The following is a 23321-nucleotide window of genomic DNA, read 5'->3' as shown; positions in this document are numbered from 1 at the left end:
GCATGTTCACATTTGTCATTTCTTGCATTTTATTTCCCTCTGTACTTTCTGTCTAAGTCGTTTCCCTACAAACTTTGATGATTGCAAATTTAGGATCCAAAAAAGAAAAAGAAAAAGAAAATTAAGTTTCTGTTAACATGTTTGCATTTATATCGGCCTCGCCAATATTAATTTCACACTGCAGTTAGAATATTTTTAGCATAGGACATGTTGATAAACACAATACCATTCAAAAGATTTGCAGACTGTAAGATTTTTTGCTAACCAAGACTTCACTCATTTGATTAAAAATACAGTAAAAACAGAAATAATGTGATGCAAAGCTGTATTTTCAGCATCATTACCAAGTATTCCAGTATTCAGTGTCACATGATCCTTCAGAAATCATTCAAATATGCTTTTTTGATACTCAAGAAACATTTCTGATTATTATCAATGTTGAAAACCGCTTAATATTTTTGTGAAAACCGTGCTTTTTTTCATTATTGGTTGATGTTCATGAAAGCTCACAAGAACATCATTTATTTCAAATAGAAATATTTTGGGTTACACTTTATTTTAAGGTGTCTTTGTTGCACTGTAATTATACATTTAAGTACTGAGTAATATTAAGCAACTCAATAAGGTTTAGGGTTAATAGCATGTGATTATGCATAAATTCATAACTGAATGTAACATAACAATGACACTGTAAAATATGTGTTACCATCTTTTGTTACATTATGAAGGTCTTTACTGTCACTTTTAATGCATTCTTGCTGAATAAAAGTATTCATTTCTTTTCTTTTTTTTTTTAAATCGCACCAACCCCAAACTTTTAAAGTAGTGTACATCCTAGACTGACGGTGAAGATAAAAATGATAGTTTGACACTTATTGTATCGATGCTGTTGACATTCAGGCTGCTGCATATTTTTACAAAAAAAAGTTGGAATAGTAAAAAGACACAGTAGCTATGGAAACAAAGAAACAATCTTGGGTTTATATCAACACTTTCCTTTGACATTCACAATGAGGGAATTAATCAAAATGTTCAAATGCTATTTAAATGTAAATTCTCATGTGGAGCCCCACAATGCGTTTGCTGTGTATTTATCCAGCAGATGCTTTTTTTTCATTAGGATATTCACATACACATGCAGAAAAAGGCGTTCAAATATAACAGTATGAGCTGTAAAAGATCTTTAATATTCTTATCAGATATTGCAGGAGAGCTGCTCTTCTCTTAGCTCTACATGTAGGCAGCTTTATATAATGATCAAGGTTTGATCCCAGCACAGCAATGCCAGCAAACATGTGGGAGAGAGTTTTGAGTGAGTGTGCTTCGGCTGTGTGTGTGTGTGTGTGTGTGTGTGTGCGTGAATGACAGTGTGAAAAAGAGAGAGAGAGTGCATGAGCATCTGTATTGATGCAGACCAATAAAGGCCGTGCAGAGAGATGGATTTGTAATAAAAGTGCATCAGGTGGAACAAGAGAGGTAATATTCGAAACAGAGATGACGAAAGTCCCGGGAGTTTCGAGGGAAGTTGCATGGCAACACAGGAGGTTAAACTCCAGACAGACTTGGGCCATGTTACACCTCATTACATCATCAAAGGAGACATGCAAACTTATTGAATAAAGGAATCGTCCTTCATAGAAGTTTAATTAATTCACATGAAACTCCACTGATTCAATTGAAATGAAATTTGCGACCAATCTGGCCACTCTGAATGAAAGCAGTATTTGGAGTTCGGGGAGAGGGGAGGGGGGAGGGGGGGGGGGGGCAAGCTGATTGTGATGATGTCAAAAAAAGACCTGTCTCATGAATATTAAGTCATGCTTATGTTGCTAGGTAACCTTCCTGGTTATCTAACTTAATTCATATTCGTGCACCAAGCCTTTGCCATAGTAGCCCTGATAAATGGGTATTTCAGATAAAATGCAGCTGACCTGCAATGTGACATGCTAAAAACTATGTTAAACCAATTCTAAGAATTATCCAAGCTGTTTTCTTGACCTCATATTAATTGATAGACTACACAGGATAAATGTATTTTTAAAAATGTATAATGCAAGCCCCTTTAAAATGGTACTACTAAAGACAAGAAGTAATGGTGACCAATTTTCAGTTAAAATATACTCTACCTAGAATACAGTATTTTTATTCAGCAAGGAGGCATAAAATTTAGCAAAAAGTGACGGTAAAGACATTTAAAGACATTTGTATCTCAAACAAATAAATGTATTTACTCAAATAAATAACTGATTGATAAATATTTGAAACAGCATTTATTTGAGATTTAATTTCTCAAATTTCAAAATTCTCAAATCTCTATTGAACAAAAAAATCACAAACAAAATGTATCACGGTTTCCACAAAAATATGAAGTTGTTTACAACATTGATAATACTCATAAATGTTTTTTGAGCGGCAAATCAGCATATTAAAATGATTTCTGAAGGATCATATGACACTGAAGACTGGAGTAATGATGCCTAAAATTCAGCTTTGCATCACTGGAATAAATTACATTTTAGAACATATTGAAATAGAAAACAGTTTTTTAAATTCTAATAATATTTAACAATATTACAGTTTTACTGTATTTTTGATCAAATAAATGCAGCCTTGGTGAGCAGAAGAGGTTTATTTCGTCTAACTGACCCCAAACTTTTGAACGGTAATGTATACTTTCCCTTAAAATAATGTATATTTAAACCTAAAGTCTTAATGTTAATACGAAAAGAAAGCAACCCAATGAGTGTGCATGTGCACTGCAGATATCTTTGAGGTGTAAAGTGTTGGAGATTTACAACACTGACATCACTGACTGGAAGATCAAGGTTTGAAGCATGAGTATTTGATCTGATGTCGATTTGAATGCGCTCGATTTTTTTAAGTTGCTGTCTTTCTTAAAGTCAAAGGTTTTTACATGTACACTACCTCTTTCACCCAGTGATACCTGGTTATGCATGATGATACCAGTCTAAATACAATTACCGCAGCCCACTATGTGTCAAAAAAACAATAGTTCAAAAGCAATAAAAATGTAAATGAGCTGTTTTAGCATTCAACATGCTGATATATGTGTGTGGCTGTGCTGTTAGTCACTGTAATGGGTAATCAGTTACACAATGAGCCGGCTGCATTGTGCTTAAAGTGTCATTTAAACCAGAACCACTTGATCAGATTCAGATGCAATCACAGAGAGGATGTTCAAATTGATTCAGGGTTTTTCTTTACCGTAAACTCCTTCAGATTCTCGTGTTTATGGGGGATTTCTTCAGGTGGAGCAGTCTCCGACCCGCAGAGCCGCCCGTGTACCCACAGACACAGGTACCAGAAGGACTTAGGACTGGGGACTATATTGAACGGTGGAGGGAGTGTCCCACCCTCATCAAAGTAACTCATCCACAGCTTGGTCCGAGCAAACTTCCATTCGATGTCAGCATGGTCCTGGGGCATAGTGACAGAAGAACTAATAAGAAGAAGAACTGAATCATACACTCTAAAAAATGCTGGGTTGTTTTAACCCAGTTTTGGGTAAAATATGGACAAACCCAAACGTTGGGTTAAAAATGTAATTAAAAAAATTAACCCAATGGCTGGGTTTGTCCATATTTTACCCAAAACTGGGTTAAAACAACCCAGCATTTTTTCGAGTGTAAAAACCAACAAAATATTCAACCAATTCATCTAGTCAGCAGGATGCTGAAACCGTATATTTCTGGCCTTTGGATTATTGTGCTCAGTACTCACAGCGATCAGCTGGTAGGAGTTGTTCATCATAGCGATGAGCATGTTGAGGAGAACCACCAGTGAGATGACGTTGTAGGTGCCGAACATGGTGGCTCCAACAAACTCAGTAAACTCGTGCCGAGCCTTCACATTGGTTACATAAAGATTCAAGAGGCCAAATATCGACCAGAACAGAGACTGAAGTGTCTCAAATAACCTGACAGATGAAGGGAAAAAAGGGAAGAAAGAAACGTGATGCATTAAGGATCGGGCAGAGAAGATCACAAAGCTCCAGGGGTAAACAGTTCATTAGGAAATAATGTGAAATGGATCAAGTTATTAATGTGTGTGAAAGATGGTGGTGAATGTGAGAGATTATGACTTGGAGAGATGAAGGCAATTGTAACAACAAAAGAAGGCGTGTTTCGGCGCAAACATTCCCTGGTGCTATTTTACACTTCCAGAAAACAGAAAAAAGCTGGTCTAAAGTCAATGGCGCATTGCGCGTTGTTCATAATGGTATTTTAAGCGCGCATGCTTGGCCATGATGTAGTGGGTGCACAACGCGCATACACTTTGTTTCTCTCATCATCAACACAGATGCAGCAGTTTTTATTTTTGCAAATCATACATTATAACAAGGAAAAATATTAACACATGAGGGAAATCATTGTGCTTTACATGAAGATGAAAAAACCTTATTACCCATTTTTTAAGACTAATTGTAGTAAGGAAGCAAGGATCAGACCTGTTTGCCCAATAGTGGCAAGAAACATACGTATATAATGTTTAACCGACGCTGATGTGCGAGGGTTTCTCCCATCCCCATACAACGTCACTTCGGTCTTTCACTGCCCTGACAAGAAAGTCGGCCGTGAACGTGCCTGGTAAACCCGCCGTTATAACAATCCATCATGCAACATGCGCATCTGCTCTTAAAGGGTATGTTGGATGGCGCTCTGATTGGTTTATTTCATGTTACGCCCAAATCACACCTATGAATAATGAAGCTACTTCAGACCAACCGCTTTTTGATTTGCGCCAGGCGCAAGAGGCATTTATCCCGCCGGGAAAATAGCAACAACGCCGGGACCCGCCCACAAAGTTACTTGCGCTTTGACACTTGCGTTTCAGATCGTTAAAATAGGGCCCCAGGTCTTCGAGGTCAATATGACCCCAATTTGAAATAAATGGGAAATGTGATGTGAAATATTTTTGGTATGGTTTGCACACACACAAAACATGAGTCTCACAGCAGTGTAAATAACCCAGATAGACGCTACAGTACTGCAATGCACAGCATGAAAAGTTTCAGAAGGCAATGTCTGAGTCTCTAAGATTCGAAGTTTGTGCATCTACAGGCTCCCTTAAGGCTGATTACATCTGCGTTGGACCTACGGCGAAGCCTCTACGCTATAGACTACGCGTTGGTTTTCATTTATACTTCTGCGTCGTTGTCCACATTGACAAGCAATTATACATGCAGAGGGAGCATGTGAAACCCAGGGAGCGGTTCTAGCAGACCAATCACAGCGCTTGCGGTACGCGTAGAATTGACACGTTGTTACATTTTTGGAGAATTGCACGTCAGGGTACGCCGAAGAGTACGCTCACTACACACAGCCTACGGCGTAGCTACGCCGCGAGTTCGACGCAGAAGTAAGTATAAATTGGGGTGAAAGGAATAGCACTTTGTGCCCACGGCCAAAAAAACAAACAAACAGTAAATATAACAGGTGATAGTTTGTAGTGTATTCCCCAGGAAAATGGTGCACATGTACATGGATAAAAGAAAAAGAAACTAGAAAGGTCAGTGCCGACGCTCATGTGCCCCTTGTAGGGGCTTTTGGCTGTGGACAGGGGTCATCACAGTGACCATGAGCAACACACTAGGCTTGCCATTTCAGAAATCCTATGACCCAGTTTTCTGACCATAAAAATGTGGTCCTTGTCAAAGTAGTTGCTCAGTTCCATACACACACACACACACACACACACATATATATATATATATATATAGTATGTGAGAAGAGGCAAGCGACCTCCGCAGGGCATCTGTGTGAACAGAACAGTGATGTCCATTTTGATCACATGGGCCAAATTTAGAAGGCTCTATCCATGTTATATTTTTACCACATTCATATAATAAATGACAAAAATAAAGCGTGTTCAACACCTGAACCACATGACTGCTGTGGCAGAGCCCTAATGGAGGCACACAGGTTTGCCTCAAGCACCTCACTGACTTGTCAGAGATACTGACATAACAACTGGCAGCCCACTAGAGCCGGCAGCTCTGCACATCCTGTGCCGGTTCAGTCGACATGTGGCATTTCAAGCTTTACAATTCAAAGCCTAAAATAATACACAGAAGACATGAATAATTTTTTAGTGTATTGAGTAATACCTGTCCTCAGAAATCTTTTTAGCTGCTATAGCACTGCAAAAATTATAATAATAATATCAAAACATCCATAAAAAAAAGATACATTTACTTGAGAAGCAAACCATAATTATTACAAATAAATGTTGAATCAATTTAAAATTGCTTGAGAATACCTGTTTTCAGAGAATACTGTAAATCTTGAATCAAGTTACCCTATTGGGAAATTGTTCTTTTTTCCCCATATGATCTCAGATTAAAAATGCCAATAGTGCAAGTCTTGCTGGGAAAGCAGACAAAATACTGATTAATAAAAACATGTCTCTTTGAAAGGCTCAAGCCGTATGGGATGTCAAAGACTTTAATCTGTGAAGGGGAGTCTCTGTGACTGAACCTCAGAAAACACCACATGAAGCCTGAAGGAGCTTGTGTTGCTTCAGATGTGATGTGAGTCGAGGGATTTGATATCTTGGTGTGGTAATGCCACATACAGCTCATATGCAGCTGCAGGCAAAAAAAACAGAATTCTGACGGAAATGCAAGAAAATCCCAGGACGCTTCAACAACATGCTCAGATTTTTTTGTTTTGTTTGTTTCAGGTGTTTATGTTTCACAGAGCAGCTGCAGTTTTCTGCAAAGACACAGCACAGATTAATCTTCTACTTTCTCAACGCTTGCTCTCAAATATCCATGAGGTGATTCTTGAATTTATTGTGTAATTGTGCAGTGGTGGATGATTGTGCAGTTGTCGATGGGTCATTGATCAACAAATCACTGGAAAAGCTAGAGGTCTTGATGAATATTCAGAAGCAGCATCAGCATTGACTGAGCCTGACCTGGAGCTGCATTGCAGGGAAGAATGAATGAATGTTGTAAACAAACAGTGTTGAGCAAGCTTCCTTCAAGGTACCATTTTGACTACATAGTGCTAAAAAATTGTTGTTAACTACACTGAAGCTATATGGGGGCCAATAGAGTGTTGCAGGATGACATATTTTTGTACTTCAGTAAGTAAGTAGTCAATGGGTTTTTAAAATAGATTTTTGGTTAAATGCCTGAAATAAAGTCTGTTTTAAACAAACGCTCGAATGAGGTCTGTTTTTAACAAAAGCTCAAGATATTTTTATGTTTTAACCATATGGCACAAAATATATCAGTAATACCTCCTTGTGATTTTTTTAAAGCTTTTACTAGTCATGAAGAAAGTGGTTGTTAAAGTGTTAAAATGGGACCAACCTTATCTGAGGGTTGTCCACCACTGAAACGATTAAAGGAGAACTCTGGCCTTTGGTCTAATTAAACATCGGTACCTAGTCAACCGTTCTCTGAGATTTGTTTTCATGATAATCAAATGTGAAGAGTTTTATCTCTAAAAACTGTTTAGTGTAAACACTAGTATATGGGGGCATATAATAAGAGAAATTGCTTCTTAATACCTCTAACAAGGCTCAAAATAGCCCCACACTAACAAAATGAGGGTCCCTACATGCAAAACGAAGCATTGAGAACTTTGTAAGTGTACGGACCGTTTAATAAGAAGATACTTTATAAAGACAGTGCACTTTGTGTATACAGGCAGCGCCATCTTTGGAAAACAGTCTCGAAAGTCGAACCACGAATGCTTCATACAGTTCAGCTCATTTGGTACGCCGTTCGTGGTTCGACTTTCGAGACATTTTTCCAAAGATGGCACTGCCTGTATTATAAAATATCTTCTTATTCTGTGACGGTCTGTACTCTTACAAAGTTCTCAATGCTTCGCTTCGCATGTATGGACCCTCATTATGTTACTGTGTTAGTGGGGGCTATTCTGAGCCTTGTTAGTGGTATTAACTGGCAATTTCTCTTTACTTATTATGCCCCCATATACCAGCGTATATGCTAAACAGTTTTTAGAGATAAAACTCTTCACATTAAATTACTAATGTGAGAACAGATTCACTAAATAACACAACAAACAGACGACAAAAAGAGGGGAAAAGAAATATGAAGACGCTAGCCCAGTCATAAACTCACGTAGAGAATGCATTGTTCTGTTTCTCGCAGCGGATCCCCTTGCAGTGGTTGGGTTCGTCTGCTGCCTCGGTCTCGTAGTAGAAGTAAAGCTGGTTGAGTCCGTTGGCAAAGGCCAGCAGCACAAGACAGTAGATGAAGAGGAACTTGAGGATGTCCAGCAACATACGGCCCAGAGAAATCTGCAGTGGGCCCAGATGAGAGTTGGCTGTGAAGAGGGAGATGAGCCGAAGCGAGCTGAAGATGTTAGCAATGGCAAATAAAGCCTCGGCGATCAGCGTCGGATGCCACATCTCCCATTCCTCTCGAGGACGAGAACTGTTATACTGGAGAGAACATAAAAACATTCAGAAATATTGCTAATTAGGCTATTTCACGATTTAGTTTCAGCATTAGAAGGGATTCTGGCTACGCAAACATGATGCAAAAGTACTGCAAGAATGCATGTTACACACACTGCCGTTCAAACGCTTGGGGTTGGTAAGATTTTTGAAAGAAGTCTAAAAACATAAACAGCTTTCTATTTTAATAACTAATATTTAAAAATGTCATTTATTCCTGTGATGGCGAAGCTGTATTTTCAGCATCATTACTCCAGTTGAAATCATTCTAATGCTGATTTGGAGCTCAAGAAACATTTAATATTATTATCAGAGTGGAAAATGGTTGCCCTGCTAATATTTTTTGAACGGTAGTGTATGTACAATGGGACCATCCTTACAGTTGGTTGGCCAAGAGTTTCCATATTTGTGTAGAGTCCATTTTTAGCCTTATTCACATAATGTAATACCCACAGTCCAACATAGCAGGTGCTAAATGCACTATAGCGCTGCATCATGCATATTTAAATTCATTGCCAAGTCACTGTCATTTGTTTCTGGGCAAATAGGCCTCTTATTTATGCAAATGTGGCTCAATGGATCGAATTCACAAACATGAATGGATTGGCTTATTTGCCTGCTGCAGTTAACGCTGCGCTAGTACCACCTGCAGAAGCTGACAGTAATTGTATTTAAAAAGTGTGTTTGTGTACATTTTCTAGTGATCCTGGCAGTAGTAATTCATCAAATGATGATCAAAAGACGTGCCGTGTGGTCGAGCAATATTTAGCCATTTCAAAAAGCCTAGATTGCAATGGTGAAGCACTGCAAAGAAAAAAATTGAAATGCAGATTGCAATCAGCAGTAATTTTGTGGGCGTGTTTGCACCATTACCTGATTTGCATAATTCCTTGAGTTAATCAGGTGCTGTAACAATACAGACAACAGATGCAAATGACACAACACTATCAACAGGTTTAAATCACTGAATTCCCTCAAGAATGTTTTTTAAAAGAAAAAAGAAGAAATAATTGGGGTTTTAATTGCAGCACCTAGAGATGCATTCGTTTTTTTTTTGTTTTTGTATTGTTTTTCCAATCAGTTGAGTTCTATAGGTTCTTGGACATTTCCTAAGCTTTTGCCTTGCACCATCCTTCAATTCCATGTTTCAGTGGGCAGAGAAATAAGTCTGGCTTTTGAGTGCAAGGCATGGCCGAGCTCTTCTTGCTTTAAATTCTGCTCTCTACTGGGACTAAGACCACAATATTAACTGACTCATAAATTCACCCTCTATTCCCACGTTTTGAATTCATACTGTAAACTGATAATACATGTATTCAGGAACATTCACACAAACATTTATAGCTTTAAATGCATTTCTTGAGAACATGTCCAAATGCAAAACAGAACATAAATTATATGGCTTGGACCATTGGATTTCTCATCTCACAAATGTACACACGCGCACACACACACACTGTAAGGGACTCGTGTGGGCTGAAACCCTTGCATGCAGGGTGACTAACACAGCTGCAGATGGTCATGGAGTCTGGAGTGTGTCTGTGTGCATGTGCTCGCGTGCATTCGAGAATGAACCGAGAGCAAAACAATTGAGGGAGGAGCTCACCTTGACATAAGCAACGATCTTTAAAGAAATAGTGGCCAAATACAGTGAATTCATAGCAAAGTCCATCAGGTTCCACCAGTCATGGACGTACTCATTAAAACCTCCGTCCCACATCTCCTTAATCTCAGCCCATATGAAGCCTATGTGCAAAACACACAAACATATAATATATCAGTTATTGAAAAATACTTTCATTTATCATATCGGCTGATTTAACTGGATATATATTGCATTAATTATTGTGAATGCTCATTTCCCCTATATTTACATTTACTAGATTAAAAACCGGTTAGACTTTATTTCGATTGTCCGGTTTAGACCTAATAACTACAAGTAACTTTGTAACTACATCCCAACTAACTGTAATTAAAGTATTAGTAGACTTTTTACATTATTTTACATGTCAACTTATTCTTCTTACCTGAATCCTGACACCTGACAGTCTTCTAGTCTACTCTATTGAGAATTAGTTGACATGTAGCTGCAAAGTTACTTATAGTTGGTAGAATGAAAAAGGTAATACATTTTTTTATTTAATAACAATGTTAAATGGAATCATAAGCAAATCTCACAATGAATATACATTTTTCATACTGTACATTATAACATATATATTATAAGGTGTACATTTATTAGATCAATGCATATTTAATTGTTCATGCTCATTTCCGCCACTTTTACATTTAGAGTACCTTTGCCATCATTTAACACTCACTATTACTTTTAAAACACTAATAACTTAATAATTTAATAACACAGTAAAATATAATGAAATTTCACAATGAATATCAACTGTACATTATAACGCTGTGATGCCTAAACATTTTTTTTTGTTTTTCTTTTACACAAAATATCATTTAATTTTAATCTTGACAATTTATTGATTATTGGCAATAATAGGATAATAATAATTGGTTTATCAAATTACATTTGTTATTGCACACTATGCACTGTAAATGATGTTTTATATAAATATATATCTGTATGAGATAGACGTTAAACATTACAAATTAAATCAAACATTTCAATCGATGTCAGTTGCATTTTGAATTGTACTGTAAGTCAATGTGAGATTTTTCAACTTTAATCTTAAAGGTCTAAAACATGAAAACACAAAAATAAACATCAAAATATACAAATATAGGTACTTTACTTGAAGGGGTGTGCAAGACTAACATGACACCTTCATAATCATGACATGACATATTAAGTTTTATGCATGTTTGTGACAACTGTCATTAAGTGTCATTCTCTCAGTTATGACATTTTATTGCAAATATGACATTGTTTGAGATGTCTTTGTTATGACACCTTGACATAAACCAATACATCATAACCTGTCAGTGTCTTTCTCATGACAACTTGGCATTACTAAGACAACACAACCTGTCATAAACATGACATCTTAAGAAACCACCAAGCTTTATTGGTTAACATTACATTAAACTGTCAGGTGGTTGGTTTTGACATTGGCTGTCATGAAGCCATTATAAAATTTTAATGACAAATTAAAGTAGTACCACTTTAGTTGAGGTCACGAAAAATATTAATGTCACAGTTATAATGGCCTCATGACAGCCAATGTCAAAACCAACCACATAACAGTTTAACTTAATTTTATGTGAGGTTGTCATGACAAAGACACTGACAGGTTATGATGTATTGGTTTATGTCAAGATGTCATAACAAAGACATCCCAAACAATGTCATATTTGCATTCAAAATGTCATTATTGAGCGAAAGACACTTAATGACAGTTGTCATAAACATGCTTCATATTCAAGACATGTCATGGTTATGAAGGTGTCATGTCAGTCTTATGCACACCCCTTCAAGTAAATCAAAGCTGGAAATAATCCACAAAAAATTTTGAAAGCTGTTAATGTCACATTATGTTCAGTTAGTTTCATTATCATGGATTTTTACTTTGTTTCCATGTTCATCATGTGTTCCTTTGTTCAGTTTTGCCGCTCTTCGTGATTAGTTCTGTGTTCTATTAATCATCCTAATTTGTGTTTGCTATACAAGTTGGTCCCATCAAACATTACCCTATGTGTGTGTTACCCTGCTTATTTGTCTTCCTTGTAGATAGTTATAGACCATTTTGCAAGATGTAAACAACAGTTTGTAAATGGTTTCTTTATTTCAAATGTAAAGAAAACATCTAAAGATGTGTGTTTAACTTTTTGATTCAGTTGCATATGTTCTGTTGGTTGTATTTTATTCCAACGTTTATGTAGTGTTAAAAAACTGAAACAGGAAGTGCTTCTGGACCAGTGTTGTTTACATCTCAAAAAATGGTCTATAGTTAAAGGGATACTCCACTTTTTTGGGGAAATAGGCTCATTTTACCACTCCCCCAGAGTTAAAAAGTTGGGTTTTACCGTTTTCGAATGTATTTTTTTTTATATATATTTAGAAGAATATCAGTAACCAGACAGTTTCTGGTCTAACTGACTTCCATAGTATATTTTTTTCCTACTATGGAAGTCAATGAGACCAGAAACTGTCTGGTTACTGATATTCTTCTAAATATCAGAAAATCGGCTGAATGGATTTGAAAACGGTAAAACTCAACTGTTTAACTCTGGGAGAGTGGTAAAATGAGCCTATTTCCAAAAAAAAAAGTGGAGTATCCCTTTAAAAGTCGTATTGGAACTTGATTCTTCTGTCTTCCTGAACCCATACGTGACAGTTAGGGCTTAATTATAATTGCAGGACTTTATTATTTAGGGCTAAGGTTTAAGTTAAAGTCCCTTATACAGCGTCAACTTGCACACACTATAAACGAGCAATTTCATTACTAATTTTTTACAAGCTAAACAACCTACATCCCCATCATCACACACACAATCATACTCACCCAGCACCCAAGGTAGTATCATCCACTCCACCACAGTGGGCGGAGGGCCCTGTATGTGTAGGTTGGTGCGTGCAATGTGCTGTGAGGCCAGGAGGAGGAGGAAGAGGAAGGTGAGGTAGGAGGCTGTGTGGCAGATAAATTTAATGAAGGGTTTTTTGATGAAGAGCCCCAGCGCGCTTTTGGGAGCCAGCAGGTAGACCAGCGAGAAGACAGGGAAGAGCAGGCCGATAATGAAACACATGACCAGCTTAACTGCCCAGTGACGACGACGCCAGCCAGGAAATCCATCATACCATAGTGTGGCCAAAAGCTGCTGACAGTTTGGCTGTGCCACGAACTGGGGGGGAAAAAAGAGAGCTTTGTAAATGGATTTGTAAATGCTCATGCATAGTGGCAACCATGCGCAGAAGGACCAATTAGCTAGGAGAAAAAGAAGCATTACTCACTCTGACCAAAATGAGCAATATTTCATCTATCCTACAGATGGGTAAAACTACATATTTTCATAATCCTCTTGTTGGTGGGTGGCATGACTAGTTGACTAGGTGATCTTAAGGAAAACCTTTATAATTAGGATCCACCAGACCAGAATCAAAATCGGATATGTCTCTTATGCGACATTCACAGTGTCAGAAACAGATGGAGAAAAAGAATGGAACAGGATTAAGTGCAATATGTGGTCTTGAGCTGAACTTGAAGATGTTTTCAACTTCAAATGCAAACAATCATGGTGCAAACTTTTGATGGGTAATCTATATAATCGCATTTATGATTTATGATGCATCTTACCAGCAACAATCAAAATGTCTCCTTTACAGTCAAATGCAATTAAAGTAACTGCCTATATCTATAAAACATGATAAATCTATGCACATTTATTGCATAAACAAACACGGCTCGCTTTAAAAGACACACTGTGATTCATTTCTCCGCATTCGTTGTTGATCGAACCATGGTTTGCAGCTGAATGCGAATGTTGGAACAGGAAGACAAACGACAAAGACAAAGAAAGGGGGTTGAAGCTTTCAAGTGTCAAAAAGGACACAGAAGCACAATAAAAGTGTCAGAAAATAAAACATATGATGTGATTGCTTTGTTCACAATCTTTTAGGGTGCTTTCAACACTAGCACTTTTGGTGCACACCCGGGTTTGATTGATTTCAGAGTTCGGTTCATTTGGATCATCCGAACTGTACCAGTCCGCATAAAAAGGGTGAAAAATCAAAAATCAAGTACGGTTTGCTGCTGATATGAACCCAATCGTACTAAATCGCAAAAGTGAACCGCTATTAATGACGTATGATTTGATAAAACTGTGTGTTTGAGTGTGTTTCACTCACTTTCCTGACAAGCGTTCTGCAAGCAGAGAATGTAAATGTAATTTCTGAACAGAAATGGACTCCTGTGTTTTGGACATTTGCAGCACATTCGCGTCAGACAGACACAAGTGTCATTATGTGCTGATGCTTTGGAAACCAAAGGATCAAAAACCAAAATCTAAAAGTTTGTTTTCAGATGAACACAAAAGACAAAACCAATGGATGATTTTTTTTGTTTTACTCTTTTACTCTCTCCTCTAAAAAAAAGTTAATTAATGATGTGTTTGACCATCATATCATATGACAGTATAAGAGCACACGCAAACCTTATTCTAATATGCAATTGTATTGAAATGGTTGGTGCATGACAGGAGGGCCTCCACTTAAGAATAGATGAACAATATGGTTGAAATACCATCATTGGTCTAGAAAGATAACATTTTGGGAGTCAAGACTATAAAGGAGAAGGGATGCCCTCCCTTCAAGTCAAGTCAAGTCACCTTAATTTATATAGCGCTTTTTACAATACAGATTGTATGGTATTGAATACACTTTCACTGTCACATTCACTGTCACTCTCTGCAGCCACTCTGTGTGACTGTACGAATGCAAGAAAATAAACCTCAAAGACAATTGAAAATGTTGGTCTCTTATTCAGTGATAGAATGTTGTTTGCCACCACACCTCCCTGAAGGTTCTGAAGATGGAGGCGACGGTGAAGTGACTCAAGTTTGGCCTTACTCGTTGCCCAGCCACCCTCATAGTCATACCATGGACAAGGACTTGGTCAACTAAAGTGACTTGAATTTCATCCGAGACTACTTGTCTTCTTGCCCTTCCTCCTCCTCCTCCTCCCGGACCTCTTCCTTCATATCTTTCTGGATCCATAATTCCAAAACTCAATAAACTGATTCAGGCACTTTTTTAATTTTGACTTAAGTGTTTCAACTTGGGCAATTGTGTGCTAACTGAGCTGAAGCTGTGCTGACTTGAGTGAACAATATTGAATACTAGTGTTTTCTAAGGCCACGTCCACACGAAGCCGGTGCGTTCCCTATCCGTTTTGTTTTTTTCCTCGTTCTAAAAAAAAAAAAAAATCCGTAAACACGGCGTCGTCTCAATAAATATCTGCGTACACACAAAACCACTGAAACCGACTAAAATGGTGTAGTATATATGCCAGACCAGTAAGGGACGCTGTAATTCTGCAACAGAGATGCACTATACACAGAGAAGAAGACTTTGAGCATGTGCATAACCTTGCACGCTGTATACGAACCAAGAAGAAGAAGACGAAGAGGCGACATGTGATGTGATGACATCATCGTTTCATAAAATATACGGATTGGCTGTACACACGAAACCGCAAGGGTGTCGTTTTCAGATTTATCCACTTTGGGACCCGGTTAAAAAAAATAGAGGTTTCACTCTCCCGAAACGCCGGATCCATGTGGACGAAACGCCAATACGATAAAAAATGTATACGTATATAGGGACTGATGAGATATGGGGGAAGGTGGTCTTATATTATATTATATTATTATATTATCATATTTTGTACAGGATTGACAATGGCAATTGTTACATAGGAGGAGGGATGGAAATAAAAATCTACAAAAACAATATGGGCAGTATGGTGGTAGTGGGGAGTGATGGTAAGGACAATGGTAATAAATAATAAATGGTTACTTTGTGTACACACGCATACACATACCCACGCTCATACACGCTCACTTACACACTTAGATCAAACACTTAAATCACTCTTGCCACTGCTGGAATTATGGATTTACAAGATTGCTCACTACTGCACTATGTTGGTTTGTTTGTATGTATGTCTGACTGTTAAATAAAAAAAAAAAAAAAAAAAAAGAATCACATTACAATGACCGTAAGCCTCTTATGACTAGAAATAGATCTGAAAGAAATGTTTACTTTTTTACAGAATTGATGTGATCTTAATAGTTTTTAGTCATTCTCAGCATGACCCAGTTATTACGAGTGAAATAAACGGATTACCACAGAAAAAAAAAAAAAAAAAAAAAAAAAAATGTATACGTATACAGCGAAACACGTCTTTGTGTGGATGGGCCCTAAATGACCACATGGTCTAGGCAATGAGAAATTAAGGGATTTGCTGTGACAGTTTTAAGCCTGATTATAGTGTTTAAGCAATCTGGCCAGGACATTCTGTAAAAAAAATAACAATCAAAAATAAATAAATACAAATATCTTTTGTGATCCACATAAACTAAGTCATTTAGGTTTTCAACAAAACAAGAGCAACTGAATAATGACAAAATCTTCAATTTAGGGTGTTAACTATTTCTTTAATGATGCAAAAAGTATCATTATTATCAATCATTCTCAAAGTAGGAAGTGGAGGATGAATGGAAAAGCGCTTCTTTCGAGTGTAAACAAAGCTAATTACCAGTTTAGTGCACTGCTGTAGGATACTTGCTTGTAGGAGAGCATCCTCAGAAACATCTGCTTTGAAATGAAGCAAGCCAAGAACTGACTCGCCTCATATTTCATAGCCCATTTGTGATAAGTTATCTGGTGGCTATAATGGAAAATGCTGCGTGGGATGACAACACTGCATGATAGATGAGTAACAACTATCTCAGATTTAAAAGTTTCCATTGTCAAGAGTTTCTGTAGCAAGCCTGAGAAAGCAACGGCTTCTGAAACAGCTGTGCCCCTTTGAATATCCACTAAACCCACAGCCAATCGTTGGTTTCCCTCAATCCCCACACAAACTCATTGCATATATCACAAAAGGTCCCATAGGAAAAAGACAATCAACCTCCACTTAATCAAGTAAGCTAATAGAAGCCCCTGGACCCTAGGGAGGGGCAGTGGAAAAGGGTAAAAAAGGACACAAGAGTGAATTTAACAAAGAGCTTTGAGAAAGGAGATAGGACAGTAATTTCCTTCAGGTTTTATTTTTATAATGAACAGTTTGGGAGGATGCGTCATTTCCCCACACCTGACTTGCTGGTATTTCGTCCATGGTGTGAGAGTAACACTACAGCAATAAGCTTCTTCATCCATCATTATGAACACTAACCTTCAGGCGGCCCTTTAGCTAACAACATCATTCCTCAAACTGCCCACGAAATGAGACTTACAACATCCCAGCCAGCAACCACCACTACGGACTGTAGTAATGACTTACAACACGTGGCTTGCAAGTAAATAATCGCCGTCTTGCATTCTGACCAGGGAAAATGGTGTTGAAGCAGGGATGGCGCACATATTGACTGCAACTGAAGATAAATGAAACTGCATTACTGTAAAGATGGATGAATTTGCTGTAGTGGTGTTTCAGTCGATTGATATGAATGAAGTGAATGGATCGTTCTTGCTCACTTTCGTGCAACTAACTCAAGGTAGTTATCAGTGTTGTGCACTCGAGACTCGGACTTGGACTCGGTCTCGAGACCATTTTTAATGGTCTCGGTCTTGTCATGGACTTGTGTGCATTTTGACTCAGAATTGACTCATACTCTAACATATTAGGACTCGGACTTATTCCAGAGTCCACTTGAGTCCCATTCAAAATATGTCATGTCATTTAAATTGCTGTTTGATTGAAACGTCCAGTGATTGCTAACTTTCTTGTGGTCAACTGACTATAACGACTGTAACTATAACGTTCGCGGCACACAAATGCAGCAGGACCCAGGTCAGATGAGATGTGAAGCTTCTAGCTCAACTATGTATTGAAAATGTCTGCCTTATTATCCATAATTCAGTTTGCATATAAGAGCCACACAGAATTTGTGTGCAGTAATGTTATGTGAAAGAGCACTTACTGATTGTAATAATTGCAAGTCATTATTATAATAAAATTACCTTTACACCACTATGTGGCTTTTTTACCATGACAGTGTACATGATTCCATTTGGTTTACTGTTTGAGTATGGTGACAATTTTATTTTTACCAACAAATATTTTACATTTTTTTGAAGATATCTTTAAGTCTGGTTTGAGACCCAACCTTAGGTTATCCAACCTCTCTGGTCTCGGTCTCGACTCGGACTCGACCCTCTACGGTCTCGGTCTCGACTCGGACTCGACCCTCTACGGTCTCGGTCTCGACTCGGACTCGACCCTCTACGGTCTCGGTCTCGACCCTCTACGGTCTCGGTCTCGACCCTCTACGGTCTCGGTCTCGACCCTCTACGGTCTCGGTCTCGACTCGGACTCGACCCTCTACGGTCTAGGCCTCGACTCGGACTCGACCCTCTACGGTCTCGGTCTCGACTCGGACTCGACCCTCTACGGTCTCGGTCTCGACTCGGACTCGACCCTCTACGGTCTCGGTCTCGACTCGGACTCGACCCTCTACGGTCTCGGTCTCGACTCGGACTCGACCCTCTACGGTCTCGGTCTCGACTCTTACTCGACCCTCTGCGGTCTCGGTCTCGACTCTTACTCGACCCTCTGCGGTCTCGGTCTCGACTCGGACTCGACCCTCTCTGGTCTCGGTCTCGACTCGGACTCGACCCTCTCTGGTCTCGGTCTCGACTCGGACTCGACCCTCTCTGGTCTCGGCCTCGACTCGGACTCGACCCTCTACGGTCTCGGCCTCGACTCGGACTCGACCCTCTCTGGTCTCGGCCTCGACTCGGACTCGACCCTCTCTGGTCTCGGTCTCGACTCGGACTCGACCCTCTACGGTCTCGGTCTCGACTCGGACTCGACCCTCTACGGTCTCGGTCTCGACTCGGACTCGACCCTCTACGGTCTCGGTCTCGACTCGGACTCGACCCTCTACGGTCTCGGTCTCGACTCGGACTCGACCCTCTACGGTCTCGGTCTCGACCCTCTACGGTCTCGGCCTCGACTCGGACTCGACCCTCTACGGTCTCGGTCTCGACCCTCTACGGTCTCGGTCTCGACTCGGACTCGACCCTCTACGGTCTCGGTCTCGACTCGGACTCGACCCTCTACGGTCTCGGTCTCGACTCGGACTCGACCCTCTACGGTCTCGGTCTCGACTCTTACTCGACCCTCTGCGGTCTCGGTCTCGACTCGGACTCGGACTCGACCCTCTCTGCGGTCTCGGTCTCGACTCGGACTCGACCCTCTACGGTCTCGGCCTCGACTCGGACTCGACCCTCTCTGGTCTCGGCCTCGACTCGGACTCGACCCTCTCTGGTCTCGGCCTCGACTCGGACTCGACCCTCTCTGGTCTCGGCCTCGACTCGGACTCGACCCTCTCTGGTCTCGGCCTCGACTCGGACTCGACCCTCTCTGGTCTCGGCCTCGACTCGGACTCGACCCTCTCTGGTCTCGGCCTCGACTCGGACTCGACCCTCTCTGGTCTCGGCCTCGACTCGGACTCGACCCTCTCTGGTCTCGGCCTCGACTCGGACTCGACCCTCTCTGGTCTCGGCCTCGACTCGGACTCGACCCTCTCTGGTCTCGGCCTCGACTCGGACTCGACCCTCTACGGTCTCGGTCTCGACTCGGACTCGACCCTCTACGGTCTCGGTCTCGACTCGGACTCGACCCTCTACGGTCTCGGTCTCGACCCTCTACGGTCTCGGCCTCGACTCGGACTCGACCCTCTACGGTCTCGGTCTCGACTCGGACTCGACCCTCTACGGTCTCGGTCTCGACTCGGACTCGACCCTCTACGGTCTCGGTCTCGACTCGGACTCGACCCTCTACGGTCTCGGTCTCGACTCGGACTCGACCCTCTACGGTCTCGGTCTCGACTCGGACTCGACCCTCTACGGTCTCGGTCTCGACCCTCTACGGTCTCGGTCTCGACCCTCTACGGTCTCGGTCTCGACTCGGACTCGACCCTCTACGGTCTAGGCCTCGACTCGGACTCGACCCTCTACGGTCTCGGTCTCGACTCGGACTCGACCCTCTACGGTCTCGGTCTCGACTCGGACTCGACCCTCTACGGTCTCGGTCTCGACTCGGACTCGACCCTCTACGGTCTCGGTCTCGACTCGGACTCGACCCTCTACGGTCTCGGTCTCGACTCTTACTCGACCCTCTGCGGTCTCGGTCTCGACTCTTACTCGACCCTCTGCGGTCTCGGTCTCGACTCGGACTCGACCCTCTCTGGTCTCGGTCTCGACTCGGACTCGACCCTCTCTGGTCTCGGTCTCGACTCGGACTCGACCCTCTCTGGTCTCGGTCTCGACTCGGACTCGACCCTCTACGGTCTCGGCCTCGACTCGGACTCGACCCTCTCTGGTCTCGGCCTCGACTCGGACTCGACCCTCTCTGGTCTCGGTCTCGACTCGGACTCGACCCTCTACGGTCTCGGTCTCGACTCGGACTCGACCCTCTACGGTCTCGGTCTCGACTCGGACTCGACCCTCTACGGTCTCGGTCTCGACTCGGACTCGACCCTCTACGGTCTCGGTCTCGACCCTCTACGGTCTCGGCCTCGACTCGGACTCGACCCTCTACGGTCTCGGTCTCGACCCTCTACGGTCTCGGTCTCGACTCGGACTCGACCCTCTACGGTCTCGGTCTCGACTCGGACTCGACCCTCTACGGTCTCGGTCTCGACTCGGACTCGACCCTCTACGGTCTCGGTCTCGACTCGGACTCGACCCTCTACGGTCTCGGTCTCGACTCTTACTCGACCCTCTGCGGTCTCGGTCTCGACTCGGACTCGGACTCGACCCTCTCTGCGGTCTCGGTCTCGACTCGGACTCGACCCTCTACGGTCTCGGCCTCGACTCGGACTCGACTCTCTCTGGTCTCGGCCTCGACTCGGACTCGACCCTCTCTGGTCTCGGCCTCGACTCGGACTCGACCCTCTCTGGTCTCGGCCTCGACTCGGACTCGACCCTCTCTGGTCTCGGCCTCGACTCGGACTCGACCCTCTCTGGTCTCGGCCTCGACTCGGACTCGACCCTCTCTGGTCTCGGCCTCGACTCGGACTCGACCCTCTCTGGTCTCGGCCTCGACTCGGACTCGACCCTCTCTGGTCTCGGCCTCGACTCGGACTCGACCCTCTCTGGTCTCGGCCTCGACTCGGACTCGACCCTCTCTGGTCTCGGCCTCGACTCGGACTCGACCCTCTACGGTCTCGGTCTCGACTCGGACTCGACCCTCTACGGTCTCGGTCTCGACTCGGACTCGACCCTCTACGGTCTCGGTCTCGACCCTCTACGGTCTCGGCCTCGACTCGGACTCGACCCTCTACGGTCTCGGTCTCGACTCGGACTCGACCCTCTACGGTCTCGGTCTCGACTCGGACTCGACCCTCTACGGTCTCGGTCTCGACTCGGACTCGACCCTCTACGGTCTCGGTCTCGACTCGGACTCGACCCTCTACGGTCTCGGTCTCGACTCGGACTCGACCCTCTACGGTCTCGGTCTCGACTCGGACTCGACCCTCTACGGTCTCGGTCTCGACTCTTACTCGACCCTCTGCGGTCTCGGTCTCGACTCGGACTCGACCCTCTCTGCGGTCTCGGTCTCGACTCGGACTCGACCCTCTACGGTCTCGGCCTCGACTCGGACTCGACCCTCTCTGGTCTCGGCCTCGACTCGGACTCGACCCTCTCTGGTCTCGGCCTCGACTCGGACTCGACCCTCTCTGGTCTCGGCCTCGACTCGGACTCGACCCTCTCTGGTCTCGGCCTCGACTCGGACTCGACCCTCTCTGGTCTCGGCCTCGACTCGGACTCGACCCTCTCTGGTCTCGGCCTCGACTCGGACTCGACCCTCTGCGGTCTCGGTCTCGACTCGGACTCGGACTCGACCCTCTCTGCGGTCTCGGCCTCGACTCGGACTCGACCCTCTACGGTCTCGGTCTCGACTCGGACTCGACCCTCTACGGTCTCGGTCTCGACTCGGACTCGACCCTCTACGGTCTCGGTCTCGACTCGGACTCGACCCTCTACGGTCTCGGTCTCGACTCGGACTCGACCCTCTACGGTCTCGGTCTCGACTCTTACTCGACCCTCTGCGGTCTCGGTCTCGACTCTTACTCGACCCTCTGCGGTCTCGGTCTCGACTCGGACTCGACCCTCTGCGGTCTCGGTCTCGACTCGGACTCGACCCTCTCTGGTCTCGGTCTCGACTCGGACTCGACCCTCTCTGGTCTCGGTCTCGACTCGGACTCGACCCTCTCTGGTCTCGGTCTCGACTCGGACTCGACCCTCTACGGTCTCGGCCTCGACTCGGACTCGACCCTCTCTGGTCTCGGCCTCGACTCGGACTCGACCCTCTCTGGTCTCGGTCTCGACTCGGACTCGACCCTCTACGGTCTCGGTCTCGACTCGGACTCGACCCTCTACGGTCTCGGTCTCGACTCGGACTCGACCCTCTACGGTCTCGGTCTCGACTCGGACTCGACCCTCTACGGTCTCGGTCTCGACCCTCTACGGTCTCGGCCTCGACTCGGACTCGACCCTCTACGGTCTCGGTCTCGACCCTCTACGGTCTCGGTCTCGACTCGGACTCGACCCTCTACGGTCTCGGTCTCGACTCGGACTCGACCCTCTACGGTCTCGGTCTCGACTCGGACTCGACCCTCTACGGTCTCGGTCTCGACTCAGACTCGACCCTCTACGGTCTCGGTCTCGACTCTTACTCGACCCTCTGCGGTCTCGGTCTCGACTCGGACTCGGACTCGACCCTCTCTGCGGTCTCGGTCTCGACTCGGACTCGACCCTCTACGGTCTCGGCCTCGACTCGGACTCGACCCTCTCTGGTCTCGGCCTCGACTCGGACTCGACCCTCTCTGGTCTCGGCCTCGACTCGGACTCGACCCTCTCTGGTCTCGGCCTCGACTCGGACTCGACCCTCTCTGGTCTCGGCCTCGACTCGGACTCGACCCTCTCTGGTCTCGGCCTCGACTCGGACTCGACCCTCTCTGGTCTCGGCCTCGACTCGGACTCGACCCTCTCTGGTCTCGGCCTCGACTCGGACTCGACCCTCTCTGGTCTCGGCCTCGACTCGGACTCGACCCTCTCTGGTCTCGGCCTCGACTCGGACTCGACCCTCTCTGGTCTCGGCCTCGACTCGGACTCGACCCTCTCTGGTCTCGGCCTCGACTCGGACTCGACCCTCTACGGTCTCGGTCTC

General features: G+C 43.5%; 1 protein-coding gene across 6 annotated transcripts in view; it reads right to left on the bottom strand.

The window, feature by feature from the left end:
* The window catches only part of trpc5a (transient receptor potential cation channel, subfamily C, member 5a), an 84090-nt gene that overhangs the window by 6115 nt on the left and 54654 nt on the right, over positions 1–23321 (bottom strand). For 5 of the 6 annotated variants that reach the window (XM_089132493.1, XM_039653144.2, XM_039653146.2 and 2 more), the window contains exons 4-9: positions 12927–13263; positions 10064–10203; positions 9331–9363; positions 8120–8442; positions 3742–3937; positions 3226–3438 (exon numbers count right to left, since the gene is read on the bottom strand). In XM_089132493.1, coding sequence (XP_088988619.1) covers positions 3226–3438; positions 3742–3937; positions 8120–8442; positions 9331–9363; positions 10064–10203; positions 12927–13263 — 1242 coding nt within the window. The remainder of the gene's footprint in view (positions 1–3225; positions 3439–3741; positions 3938–8119; positions 8443–9330; positions 9364–10063; positions 10204–12926; positions 13264–23321) is intronic. The other variant, XM_039653147.2, reaches the window with a different exon arrangement.

Source organism: Pimephales promelas, chromosome 6 (genome assembly GCF_988280905.1).
Source record: "Pimephales promelas chromosome 6, fPimPro1.hap1.1, whole genome shotgun sequence".
Taxonomy (NCBI): domain Eukaryota; kingdom Metazoa; phylum Chordata; class Actinopteri; order Cypriniformes; family Leuciscidae; genus Pimephales; species Pimephales promelas.
The sequence above is the reverse complement of the archived record's forward strand: the minus strand, read 5'-3'. Positions and strand labels throughout refer to the sequence as shown.